Genomic DNA, 14,314 nt, shown 5'->3' with positions numbered 1-14,314 from the left:
TTAATAGGAATACTATTATTGGGAGATTCTAAAATATATTTTAGTACACGTGGCAAGCTTTAAGTCAATGTCCCTGTTCGTGAGGGAAAATGGGATTCTGTGTCTTGACTCTTGACCCAAAGTAAAACCAATTTTACTCAGCGTGAGGTAATTTACTCAGAATTTTGAAGAAATAATAACAGAAAAGAATAACAAGAACTGGAAGGTACCTCAGAGGTCTTCTAGTCCAACCCCTTGCTCAAGCAGGAGACCCTGTGCCATTCCAGACAAATGGCTGTCCAATCTCTTACTAACACCCCCCCCCCTTGATGATGCACCAATAACTTCTGAAGGCAAGCCGTTCCACTGGTCAATTGTTCTCACTGTTGTGAAATTTCTCCTTATTTCTAGATTGGATCTATATTGCTCTACAGTTCATATTACATCCACATCTCTCTTTATAGCTTAATAATATGCCAGTTCAGGATAGAAAAGAAAGCAGGTATACGTTGCCTGGCTAGGTGGCTCAGTGGCTAAGTTTGTCAATCAGAAAGGTTGGCAGTTCGGCGGTTCGAATCCCTAGTATGGGTCTCCTGAGTGAGCAAGGGGTTGGACTAAATGACCTCCAAGGTCCCTCCCAACTCCGTTACTGTTACTGACCCTGCTGATGAGCAATGGAGGTTATGGAGATGCTGATTTAATGAAGGAGTGTTGGATAGCCTGACTATCAAAGTTGCAATATCACAAATAAGTCTTCATCTAGCTATCATTGCAAAATGTAAGAGTGCATATATAACATGTTGGCTTGCTTCTCGCCAGATTGTGGGTATTGTCACTAAAATCTATTTTTCTGCAACGTTATTGCTCTTCATGTGAATTTGCGCTCAAAGCTATGTAATTCAGTGCTAATTCATTCCTATCTTTGGCCTGTCGGTTTTTTGGAGTAGGGATTTGCCATGCTGCTCAAAAACTCAGGGGATATTTCTGTGTGAAAAAGAAAAAAAAGAAAGGACTTATGCACCCTATTTGTATTATTGAAGTTATTTATATATAATATATAATATTATTTATTTAGTCTTCTTATGATTATAACTTTGTTGCTTGCATCTTACAATTTATATTGTTGACATAGTATCCTAGTATGATTTATGTTGATTGCTTATTTAGTATCCATGACTATCACTAAATGTTGCATCTAATGTTTTATGATTATTGTATTTTTACAATGGCTATGATAATGATCTATCATTATTTTTGTACGTACATGGAGAGCTTATGCACTGGAGACAAATTCCTAGGTGTGTCTAATCACACATGGCCAAGAAACAATTCTAAAATTCTAAATATCCATCTTCCTTATGGTTTGGTGTATAGGTAATCCTTGACTTGCAACCATAATGGAGCTTGCCCATTACAGTTGTAAGTTATGATGTTTTAAAGTGGGTTATCATCAGTGGTGGGTTTCAAAATTTCTTACTACCGGTTCTGTGGGTGTGGCTTGGTGGGCATGGCTTGGTGGACATGGCAGGGGGAGGATACTGTAAAATCCCCATTTCATCCCAATCAGCTGGGACTTGGGGGGCAGAGAATAGATGGGGGCAGGACCAGTCAGAATTTTTCCTACCGGTTCTCCGAACTACTCAAAATTTCCGCTACCAGTTCTCCAGAACTGGTCAGAACCTGCTGAAACCCACCTCTGGTTATCACGTGACTGGATCCGAATTGGTGACTTTTTTTGGAGTCATCATTAAGCAAACACGGTTGTTGTAATGCAAATGCTGCAGCTGTTAAACAAATGTTCCACTGTTCCACTGTTTGCTACGGGGCATTTTTTTGCCAAAAAAATGGAGATGAATGCTGGTCTTTGGCCAAAATGTTCTAAATTGTGGTCATGTGGACATAGAGCACTGCAAACGACTGTAAATATGGGTTGGTTGTTGAGTATGGTCTAAGTATGGTCATGTGACAATAGCAATAGCACTTAGACTTATATTCTAAGTCTTATGGAATATAAAGTGGACTTATATTCCACTTTACAGTGCAGTTGCAGTACAGTTGCAGCCTTCTCTAAGCAATTTACAGAATCAGCTTCTTGCCCCCAACAATCTGGTCCTTCATTTTACGCACCTCGGAAGAATGGAAGGCTGAGTCAACCTTGAGTCTGGTGGGATTTGAACTGCCAAATTGCAGGTAGCCAGTGATCAGCAGAAGTAGCCTGCAGTACTGCACTCTAACCATTGCGCCACTGCGGCTCACAATGGGGGGGGGAATTTGGGGTGGCTGTCAGAACTGGATCATAAGTATCTTTCGGGGAGCCCATTATAACATCAAACAGTCAAGGTCTAGCTGTAATGCAAATGACCTTGGGAGACAGAGGAAGAACTGCAACCCAGACAATTGTCTGATAAATGAAATTTGAGGCCGAAAGAAAAAGAATGGAGAAAGTGACTCAGAAAAGACCCTCCCAAGTTTTGGGGAGAGTAAAAGGTAGAGGGCCTGGAGGAGCACTTTCAGATTTGAAACATTCCTTTAATGTAGCCGTACAATAAAGATAGAGCTAGCACTCCTGATATACACTTCTTGTATGGATTCCCTTGAAAGGCCAATGCTTGTGTGAGCATCTGTTGCTTTGGCATATACAAAAAAGAGGAGAAGGTCAAAGAACATGAGGCAGACCAAGAAATAGGTGGAGACACCACATCAAGACAACAATTAAAAATGGCTGAGGCCACCAGAAGAGCAAGAGCCAGAACTTTGTGTCTTCCTTGACACCCAAAGGAGATGGAGGAGAAGGAGAAGGAAGAGAAGCTAGAAGAAGCAGAAGAAGAAGCAGAAGCAGAAGAAGCAGAAGAAGCAGAAGAAGCAGAAGAAGCAGAAGCAGAAGCAGAAGCAGAAGAAGAAGAAGAAGAAGAAGAAGAAGAAGAAGAAGAAGAAGAAGAAGAAGAAGAAGAAGAAGAAGAAGAAGAAGAAGAAGAAGAAGAAGAAGAAGATCATCATCTGCTGGTTCTATTGATCAAAGGGCCCCCTGATCACCTCACCCTAAAGCTCTGCTTTGCAAAAATATCTTGCAAGGTTAATTGCTTTTGTTTAACATGTCACTCAGTTAGCCCTCGCCTCCCCACAATGCCCCATGCTATCCTCCCTTCTCCTTAGTTTCCTATTTTATTCCCATAAGAGATTCACAGAGTCCAGGAGCATTTTCAGTCCTCATTTCAAAGGGGCATCTATGGGATGCAGGTGTGTCAAAACAGCCAAAAGGGCAATTGCGATTGTGATTGCTTAATCAAAGCCCTGTCATTTTTGATGTGTGATATATATATAAAAAAATAGGTCGGGTTTCATAAATAGCTTCTGGGCTCTTTTGACCCTTCTCCACAGGTACTTCTACTCTTTGGCCTTTTAAGAGTTCTCTCCATCTCTTTCCTTCCTTCCTTCCTTCCTTCCTTCCTTCCTTCCTTCCTTCCTTCCTTCCTTCCTTCCTTCCTTCCTTCTTCCTCCCTCTCCTCCCTCCCTCTCTCCCCATCCTTCTTCCCTCCCTCTCCTTCCTCCCTCCCTCCCTCCCTCCCCCTCCTTCTTCCCTCCTTCTCCTTCCTTCCTCCCTCCCTCCCTGTTGTATATTTATTTCTCATTTTCTCATTTTGATTTATACACTAGCTTTTGGTCCATGGAATATTTCGGTTGGTGAATGAAATAAAATAATGGATTTTTTTGAAAACCCAATAAAAGCAGTTGAAAGGCCTGGTTTTAAGTCCTTTCCTGAAAATAAAAAAAAAGTGCAGATTAACTCTACTTCCCCAGAAAATGAGATCCTTCTTAAAAAAAATTGCTTGCAGCCTGTTTTCATGAACAATTCATAATATTTCAAACTGGGGAAAACATTCAGTCAGATCAAAATGCTCAGAACATACTTGAACAGACGAGAAACATCTTCTGACAGACGGATTCATTTTTCCTGGTGATAGAACTTCAAAGACATTTTCCTTGCCCTTTATCTTTCCTTCATTCATTCCCCCAAATACCCCAATAATTCAGAGACTTGGATAATTGTCCCGCCAAACAGAGAGGCTATTTTATAGCAGCTGACCAGGGATTTTATTTTAATCATGCTTTTTGATCTGTGGATCTGTTTTGCCCTGATGATAACTTAAGAGCATTTTAGCTGCCTTTAAATGTCCAGGGATGGAGATGATTGCTTCAGATCTGAAATTGATTCATGCAGAATATCCCTAAAGTGATTATCTTCTTTTTTTAATGTGCTATTTCCAGTCTGTCTTCAACAATCTTTAGCTGTAAAAGGATTATCTTTGGTGTATAATGTAATTAGCAGTACCATAGTGGATATAAAAGGGACACAGTGGCTCAGTGGCTAAGACGCTGAGCTTGTCGATCGAAAGGTCGGCAGTTCAGCAGTTCGAATCCCTAGTGCCACGTAACGGGGTGAGCTCCCGTTACTTGTCCCAGCTTCTGCCAACCTAGCAGTTCGAAAGCGCATAAAAAAATGCAAGTAGAAAAATAGGGACCACCTTTGGTGGGAAGGTAACAGCGTTCCGTGCACCTTTGGCATTTAGTCATGCCGGCCACATGACCACGGAGACGTGTTCGGACAGTGTTGGCTCTCCGGCTTTGAAACGGAGATGAGCACCGCCCCCTAGAGTCGGGATCGACTAGCACATATGTGCGAGGGGGAACTTTTACCTTTACCTTTATAGTGGATATCTTCGCTCTGTTGTGGTATGTGCGATGCTGTGCTCAGGATAGCAACTGGTGAAGAGATCCAGCAGAAGATCTTCTGGGATTTCTGGACTGGAAAAGAAGGAATGTCCAACTAACGTAACATTAACTTATTTCTGTTTATACAGATGATCCTCATCTTACAAAAGTGACTTATAACCAGTGGTGGGATTCAAATAATTTAACAATCAGTTCACCCAGGCTGTCGTGGGAGGCGTGGCCCAACCTGACCCTGAGAAAACTGGTTGTTTGATTACGCCCCCCCCCACTCCTATCAAAGTGGATCCTGGGCACTGCGCTGCAATGGAGAAATGAGCAATGGAGCGGCCGGCACGAGGGAAGGAGGAGGAGCAGGGAGAAGAAAGAGCAAAATCAGTCTTCTCCTTCCTTCATGCTGGCTGCTCTGTTGCCTGTTTCTCCATTGCAGCGCAGTGCCCAGAATCCACTTTGATAGCAGGGGGCGGGGTAAGTTAACAATCAGTTCACCCAAACCGGTGTGAACCGGCTGAAGTCCACCATTACTTATAACCATTTTTTCACATTTATGACTGTTGCAGCATTCCCATGGTCACGTGATCCAAATTCAGATGCTTGGCAACTGGCATGTACTTAAGACGGTTGCAGTGTCCCGGGGTCATGTGATCCCTTTTTGCAACCTTTTGATAAGCAAAGTCAAGGGGGAAGCCAATTTAGGAACTACAGTGAGTCGCTTAACAAATGTGGTAAGAAAAATCATAAAATGGGGCAAAACTCACTTAACGACATAAATTTTGGGCTCAATTGTGGTCGTAAGTCAAGGACTACCTGTATATGTTTGTTTGTGTGTGTAGGAGTGTCTGTGTGTAGGAGTGGCATCATAGCCTAATGGCCAAGACTTCTAATGGTCAAGACGCTCAAATGTTGAGATTTCAATCCTAAGTAATGGCATGTATTTCTTTCTCAAGAAGCTGAAGAAGCTTCTTGGAGGAGAAGTGAAACGTCTTCAAAGAAAAACCAGAAAGTCTTGAAAAAACTTTGCCTCTTGAAAAAACACCTTTGGCACTATACCTTATTGCATATAACTGTACTGTAAACTATTTTGAATCCAATTGGATTGAGGATAGGGCATAGGTTTCAATCCATCCATCCATCCATCCATCCATCCATCCATCCATCCATCCAAGCTGTTTCCAGAAAGGCTATTATTGGTATGGTGAAGTTTTAGCCTTGAGGACCTCCACTGTTTATACAAACATACATGCATGCATGCATACATGCATACATACTAAACTTCAGGTCTCTTCTCTCAACACCTAGACCTGTTATACCAAAACTGAAGAACTGCAGTTTATCACAGTGAATTTTGACACCTATGATCAGTAAAGGGTTTACGGTGTTCCTAACAATATTATTGTAAACCAGAACTGCTGGTTAGGGAATTCTGGCTGCTGAAATCCACACATCTTAAACGTCAGCAAGTTTGAAAAAAAAACACACGCTAGTGGTATCTCTCTTTTATTGCAGTGGTATTTTTGTTAACCGAATAATAAACAGCGGCCATTTTGCTTAAGCCATTTCTGTCAGATTCACCGTGTTTCCTTTTGTCTCTCTTCTCTTTCTCCAGATAATTTCTCAGAAAAGCAGATTCCAAAATGCGTGGTGGTGTGAATTTATCCATCATCTTTTTATACTTCTGCTTTGTATCAAGCTTGGGTAAGTAACAAGCTATGGCTGTGTTTTCATAATAGAATTATGTTCAGGAGTGGGCCTCAAAAATTTTAGCAAGGGGTTCTCTGCCCAGTTGCTGGGTAGGTGTAGCCATGGTGGGCGTGGCCTAGTCGGCTTCCTGCACCACGGCGGGGGAGAGAGGATTTCTGCCCTCCCCTGGCTCCGGAGGCTTTCCTCGAGCCTCCGGAAGGACAAAAACGGCCTCCCCAGGCTCCGGAGGCCCTTCCCAAACTTCTGGTAGGCCTGTTTTTCGTCCTCCCTGAGCCTCCTTGTGCACCCTCCACTTACCTGCATCCAAAACAGGCCACATGGGGACTCCTGGGAGGGGAGGGGCAGGATGGCTGAGGCCAGCCAGGAGTGGAATTTGGGGGGTTTTCCTGACTGCACAGAATCTTAGCTAGAGATTATCCCAAACCCTTGCGAACCCCCAACAGCCCACCCCTGGTTATGTGGTGGGCTGTTGTGGCTCCGTTGCCTGAGCCTGGGCTCAGATGCAGACTCTGAGAGTGAGGGAGAGGAGTTGGCAAGGCCTCCCTCTCCAGGACCCTCCTCTCTGGCAATGCCTCCGGAGGACACCGAAGGCCAAACGATAGGCAGCCACAGGTGGACAGCGACAAAGAAGATAAGTGCTGGCTAGACCCTCGGCAGAGGCGCAGGGAGAAGTGTGCGCAGCAGAGGGGAAGGCATGCCAGAGATTAGATGAGTCACTGGACCACACCCCACAGGGTATAAATGTGGGTGTGGTGGCCGGTTCAGTTTGTGACGAGCAAAAACTGGAAATAATCCATGATCTCTGCGTTACTGGACTTTGCCTGCTTTATCGGACTGCATTTGGATTCATCCTTGTATTGTTGAAACTCTGCCTGTTTTATCGGAATGCTTGCAGTCTAATCTTTGTTTTGTGTGAGTAAAGTCTGAATTGGCAGCTAGCCACTGGGTTGCTGCCAGCTTTATCTTCAAAGAGTTTTGTCGTGTGGCTTATTAACTCCGGGCCGTCTGTGGGGGTGCGTGTGAGGTACGGAGACAGAACATGGGCTCACACAATTTTTTTTTTCTTTTAATGACCCTGCAATCCTTTGCTTCACAAAATATTGAATAATAAACCAGCCAAAAGGGATGGGCTAAACCAGCATGATACATCAGGGAAAAAAAAAACCTAACCAAGATTAATATTAATTAAATTTGAATGTTGACAATGTAATTGCTGAATCTTTCATTTACTTGGTGTAGTAGTCATCCTCCCCACCCCCAGAAAATGATATTATTAATGCCATAATTTTGATTCCGCATCTAATAAATGACTGTTTTTGGACAAGATATTTTATACATTAATATTATTATTTTTTCAAAACAGAGGGACAGGGGGGATATATTTTCTTCAGAAATTGATATTATGGTTTCTTTCTTTCTTTCTTTCTTTTTTTTTTTTTTTGCAGCTGGAAGCACAAAGAGAGAAAATAAGAAAGAAGAGCGAGTTGTTGTAATGGCAACCGCAGGTAAATTCTTGTCAAAGAACTAATTTCCTCCCCGTCTTTCTGCAGACGTGTTCTGAATTAGAAAAGGCAGAATTGTTGCAACGGTGGCAGAATTAGACAATAATCAGCAACGGCATTGTAAGAAAATTATGATTATTCTCTGACATAGCAAGCAGACCGTAATATTTTTCCACAGCTGCTTATCACTCTTTTTAATTCTTGTCTGGTAGTCATTCAAGGCGATTTAGGGATCGGGATGTGTTTCCCACGAGCAGAAACCAAATTTATGCATTACATATTAAGTAGCCAATAAGAAATATGCAGCCGGATTTATAAAATCTTTTCCTTTGCTAACCTACCTTAATGGTCTCATTCATTTTTGCTTTTCTGCACAAACATTCATACCTGCATGCACACATATGTCACTTTTGGGTGTATGAACTTGATAGATAGGCACTTGTGTGTGTGTGTTTGTGTATATGGGAAGAAGAAGAAGAAGAAAACACCATGTTACCCTTCCTGGATATTCTCATCATGAGAGATGGTGATGTCAAACTAGAAACACAAGGAAGAAGAAGAAGAAGAAGAAGAAGAAGAAGAAGAAGAAGAAGAAGAAGAAGAAGAAGAAGAAGAAGAAGAAGAGGAGGAGGAGGAGGAGGAGGAGGAGGAGGAGGAGGAGGAGGAGGAGGAGGAGGAGGAGGAGGAGGAGGGGGGAAGAAGAGGAAGAGGAAGAGGAAGAGGAAGGGGAAGAGGAAGGGAAAAAAGAGGAAAAAGAAAAGAGTTCATTTGTCTGAAATGGTATAGGGTTTCCTGCCTGAGCAGGGAGTTGGACTAGATTAGAAGACCTCCAAGGTCCCTTCCCACTCTGTTATTTTGTTAAGAAAAGGAGGAGGAGGAAGGAGGAGGAGGAAGAGGAGGAAGAAGAAGAGGAAGAGGAGGAAGAGGAAGAGGAAGGTGAATGGGAGGAAGAGGAAGGGGAAGAAGAAAAAGAAACTCTGTTATTCTGTTAAGAAGAGGGAGGAGGAGGAAGAGGAAGAAGAAAAAGAAGAGGAGGAGGAAGAGGAAGAGGAAGAGGAAGAGAAGAGGAGGAAGAGGAAGAGGAAGGGGAATGGGAAGAAGAGGAAGGGGAAAAAGAGGAAAAAGAAGAAGAAAAGAGTTCATTTGTCTGAAATGGTATAGGGTTTCCTGCCTCAGCAGGGAGTTGGACTAGATTAGAAGACCTCCAAGGTCCCTTCCAACTCTGTTATTCCATTAACAAAAAGAGGAGGAGGAAGGAGGAGGAGGAAGAGGAGGAAGAAGAAGAGGAGGAGAAGAGGAGGAAGAGGAAGAGGAAGGAGAAGAAGAAAAAGAAACTCTGTTATTCTGTTAAAAAGAGGAGGAGGAGGAGGAAGAAGAAGAGGAAGAGGAAGGAGGAGGAAGGGGAAGGGGAAAGGGAAGAAGAGGAAAAAGAAAAGAGTTCATTTGTCTGAAATGGTATAGGGTTTCCTGCCTGAGCAGGGAGTTGGACTAGATTAGAAGACCTCCAAGGTCCCTTCCAACTCTGTTATTCCATTAACAAAAAGAGGAGGAGGAAGGAGGAGGAGGAAGAGGAGGAAGAAGAAGAGGAGGAGAAGAGGAGGAAGAGGAAGAGGAAGGGGAAGAAGAAAAAGAAACTCTGTTATTCCGTTAAGAAAAAGAGGAGGAGGAAGGAGGAGGAGGGGTGTGTGTGTCAGAGTAAAGCAAACAATGTTTCATGGCCATAGTGCAAACCCTTTTCTATGTGCATTCTGACATTGCATGCATGCCCCAAATGGTGCAAACTGGTGATCAGGCAGTGACTGCTGCCTATAGCCCAATATTGCCAAAAGAGGATCCTAGCAGATCTCCAGGGCTTTAGCCAGCACATATGGGGCCGTGGTGGCTCATGTGGTTAGGACGCTGAGAAATAAAGACCATTGAGAGGTCAACAGCTCAGCAGTTCAAAACCCCAGAGTGAGCCGCGTGACGGAATGAGCTCCCATTCATTTGTCCCAGCTCTTGCCCACCTAGCAGTTTGAAAGCATGCACGTGCAAGTAGATAAATAAGTACCACTTCAGAGGGAGAATAACAGGGACACAAATGGAGCCCCCTCGGGCCTCCCCTGGGCAATGGTGATATTATTGGGTAGTCCTTTCAACCTGGAAGGGCCTTGGTAGGTGCTTCCAACACAAATGTAGTAGTAGCCAGGACATTTCCCATCTCTCATTGGAGCACCTGGAATTTTTTCCCACACTCATCAGGAGCCAGAACATCAACAGTCCATATTCATCCTACGTTGTATGGCCTGTTGAGCTGAGACTTTAAATCGAAACTGAGAATTCTGGCCATTTTTTGACAAAACTTCTCAATTCATGATGCCTCTGGGGCAGTGGTGGGATTCAAATAATTTAAGAACTGGTTCTCTGCCCTAATGATTGGCTGGGTGGGCGTGGCCATGGTGGGTGTGGCCAGGGGGTGTGACAGGCAGCACTTGGCCTCCTACACCCCCCTGGGAGCAAAAATGGGTCGCGGGGGGACGTACCCCCGGTGCCCCATTTTGGGCCTAGGAGGCCTCCCTGCACTTACCTTAAGGTGACCAGACGTCCCGCTTTTGGCGGGACAGTCCCGCTTTTGAGCAATTTGTCCCGCGTCCCGCGGCGTTTTAAAAAAGTCCCGATTTTTCATTCTGTCTCCTGAGTCCCCGCTGATGGCTAGAGGGAAAAAACCTGTTTAAACTCTTGCTGCGGGGCTTCAAAGGGCCGCCCTACCTTGATTAGCTCGGCTTCCCCCTCTCAGCTGATTTGCGCAGGGCTCTGCTCTTGCTAAATTGCTCCAGCAGGTTTTTTTTTCTCTTTGTGCAAACCAAGCTCAAAACGAAAGTGAAACTGGCTGTTGGCTTTGCTGTTTGCTTGCAACGTTGGAAAATTAGGCAGCAGATTTATTTTCCTTTTCCTCACCAAAAAAGGTAGGTGTAAACAATGGGAAATTATTTAGGGCAAAAGAGGAGAGTTCAAGATTTTAAAACACAAAAGAAAAAAAAGCTCTTTTTAACTAGGGAATTGTAATAATTGAGATACTATTAATTGTATACTGTGTTGAAAGCAGAAATGGTTAAGTTGTGGTTTGGAGGAATATATGGGGGAAATTATTTGGTTTATTATTATTGGTAAGTATAATTAATTGATTTGTAAGAAATTGGATTGCATGGAAATAATTGGAATATTCATGTTCATATTGATTAATATACAAAAAAGATAGTTATATAACTAATTGATTTATATTAAAATGTTGAATTTGTATTAAACAACTGTATTACATAATTACATAATTAAACAATGTGAGGATGGATATAAAAATAGATGACAATGGGAAGGGGTATAAAATAGAATAGAAGGGAAAAATTGAATTTGATTAAGATTAGAGATGAGGATGAAGGGTAATATTGTTTTTTTTAAAAAATAGATGAGGAATAAATATAAATATAAATGTAAATTTAATTGAAATGACTAAACACTGTTTAAATTTGTGAACCAGCCAAATATTCTGTTCAAAGAAAATACATTGTATGTATGTGTGTTTCTAATTATTGCTATTTATTCATATTTGTTTTCTTTTATTCTTTAAAGTTTAACAATTCATTCTTTATCTTAATATCTTTATATTTGTTTGGGGTTGGCTTTCTTCCCTTTCATCTTTTTTATTGTACAGCAATCTTTCTCCTCAAACCTACCACCTCTCTTTTCTTTCCTTCTTACTTTCTCTTCCCCCCACCCTCTTTTTCTCCTCCCTACTTCCTCTTCCTTTCTCCTTCTCCTCCTCTCTTCCTCCCTCTCTTAACCGTCACTCCTACTCTAATTTCCCTTCCCTTCCTTCATCCCTCTCTATTACTGTATCCTTTTATGCATATGGACTACTCAGAGGGCTGAAAAAGTTATTTTTGACTGGTCCTCGCACTTTTGACCAGTCCTCGAACTTACGACTGTCCTCACATTTTACGTTTTTTGCCCTATCTTGTCACCATGGTGAAGAGAAGCAGTTGTGAAATGAGTGACATGGTTGTTAAGAATGCTGCACGGGCATAAATGTGAGGATGGTCATAAGTGTGAGGACCAGTCAAAAGTGTGAGGACCTGTCAGAAATGACTTTCCAGCCCTCTGAGTAGTCCCTATACACATAGCCATGGCCACCCGGTCACATGACCAGGTAGCCACGCCCACCCAGTCACATGGCCTCCAAGCCACGCCCACACAATAAGCCACGCCCACAATGGTGTCCCTCTTACCAATGTTAAAATCTGTTCACCTTACCCTATACACATAGCCATGGCCACCCGGTCACATGACCGGCTAGCCACGCCCACCCAGTCACATGACCAGCTAGCCACGCCCACAAAATAAGCCACGCCCACAATGTCCCTCTTTACCAATGTTAAAATCTGGTCACCTTAACTTACCTGGGAGCCAAAATGGGGCGTGTGGGGACACCTGGAAGGGGCGGGGTGGGAAAGGGTGGGGCCAGTCAGCAATTTAACTACCGGTTCGCCTGAACTGGCCCAAACCGGCTGAATCCGACCACTGCTCTGGTGTGTAGTTCAGTGAGGTAGAAATCTGATAAATAGGTCTTTATCCTTGCCTTTCTCCTATCCAGAAACAGTGCATAATGGGACATGGCCCAGTGCATGATGGGGCAGTCAGTGCATGATGGGACATGGGTACAATTTAGGAGGTGATATTATAAATCATGTGGTTAACACTGAATGTCAGCATTGTGTACAGGTTGTCCTCCACTTATGATCACAAAGGAGCCCAAAACTTTTGTTGTTGAGCAAGACAGTTGTTAAGTGAGTTTTGCCCAGTAAAATTTTACAACGTTTCTTGTCATGGTTGTTAAGCGAATCACTAGCATTGCTGAATTAGTAACATGGTTGTTAAGTGAATCTGGCTTCCCCGTTGACTTTGCTTGTCAGAAGGTCACAACTGTAACCGTCATAAATATGAGCTAGTTGCCGAGCATCTCTTGACCCATGGGGATGCTTCAGTGGTGGTATTCAGCCGGTTCTATCCGGTTCGGGCAAACTGGTAGCGGTGGCTGTGGGTGGCTCCGCCCACCCGCCTGAATGTAATCACGTCCCATTTATCCACATTTTTGATGCTCTGCGCATGCGTGGAAGGCCCTGCCCATGCATGGAGGTGGCATGTGCGAGCAAATCGAGCACGCACATGCGTGCGCTCACATTTGCGAACCGGTAGTGAAGGTAAGTGACTTCCACCCCTGGGATGCTACAATGGTGGTAAGTGTGAAAAATGGTAATAAGTCAATTTTTTCAATGCCGTTGTAACTTGGAACGGTCACTAAAGGAATGGTTGCAAATCAAGGACTATCTGTACTTGTCCTTTTCAGAGCTCCCTGCAAAATTGGTTGATCTGGCAGCGATGAACCTGACGGGGATGGTGAATGGCATGCTAAACACCGCTCTCAGAGGTAGCTTCTCATTTGATGACTTTTTTCTCTTTGGTGAACCACATTCAACCGGCAGACAGAGAAATAGGAAAAGAGAAATGCATATGAAGTGAAGCCACTGGCCAAAACCCTGCTCTAACCTCTTGTCCTTACCAAGAAAATATAGCAATCGCAATAGCCGTTAGACTTACTGTATTTTTAGGACTATAAGACGCACCGGAGTATAAGACGCACCAAAATTTCAAAGAGGAAAACAAGAAAAAAAAAGTTTTTGGCCTCCGTGCCTCCGGTTTTTGCCCTCCCCAGCCCCCAGGAGCACTCTATAGGCCTCCCAAACCCTCTGCGCACCCCATTTTTGTGAAAAAGAGGGCAGTTTTCACAAAAATGGGATGCACGGGGTGGGGTTTCAGGAGGCCAAAAATGGCTGTATTTGGTGTATAAGATGCACCAACATTTCCACCCTCATTTTTTGTGGGGTGGGGAAGTGTGTCTTATACTCTGAAAACTATGCTATATATTGCCTCATAATGCTTTACAGTCCTCTCTAAGTGGTTTACAGAGCCAGCCTTTTGCCCTCAACAATCTGGGTTACCAAATTTTACCAACCTTGGAAGGATGGAAGTCTGAGTTAAACTTGAGCTGGTTGTTGTGGCCCGTCGGCTGCCAGCAGAGCTAGCAGCAAAGTCTGACCAGGAGGACATCGAGGGAGAACCTGGGCCAGCTTTGCAACCTTTGGAAGGCTCTGATAAGGAAACAGCATCAGAGACAGAGGCAGAGCTGGGGCTTTCCGTCCTCCTCCAGGTGGAGAGGCAGATGTCTTTGGGTCCTGAGCTGAGTGAGGGGGAGGAAAAGATGAGGCCCATCCCAGATGCACGTATGCACAGAGAGGAAAGGAAAGCAGTAAGCTGGCTCTCAGGGGGAGGGAGACGCAGATAGCCAGCCTCTCCCTGGCTGGGAAATAAAT

The 14,314-nt window shown here is 43.7% G+C and overlaps 1 protein-coding gene across 1 annotated transcript in view; it reads left to right on the top strand.

The window, feature by feature from the left end:
* The first annotated feature begins 13,322 nt into the window (after window positions 1–13,322).
* LOC117675807 (otoconin-90) overlaps window positions 13,323–14,314 on the top strand; it is an 87,544-nt gene continuing 86,552 nt past the window's right edge. The window contains exon 1 of the mRNA XM_087890762.1: window positions 13,323–13,371. Within this exon, the coding sequence (XP_087746888.1) occupies window positions 13,323–13,371 (49 nt within the window). The remainder of the gene's footprint in view (window positions 13,372–14,314) is intronic.

This window comes from Pantherophis guttatus, chromosome 3, assembly GCF_059756535.1.
Source record: "Pantherophis guttatus breed Tessera chromosome 3, ASM5975653v1, whole genome shotgun sequence".
Taxonomy (NCBI): domain Eukaryota; kingdom Metazoa; phylum Chordata; class Lepidosauria; order Squamata; family Colubridae; genus Pantherophis; species Pantherophis guttatus.
This window is presented reverse-complemented; position numbering and strand designations above follow the sequence as displayed.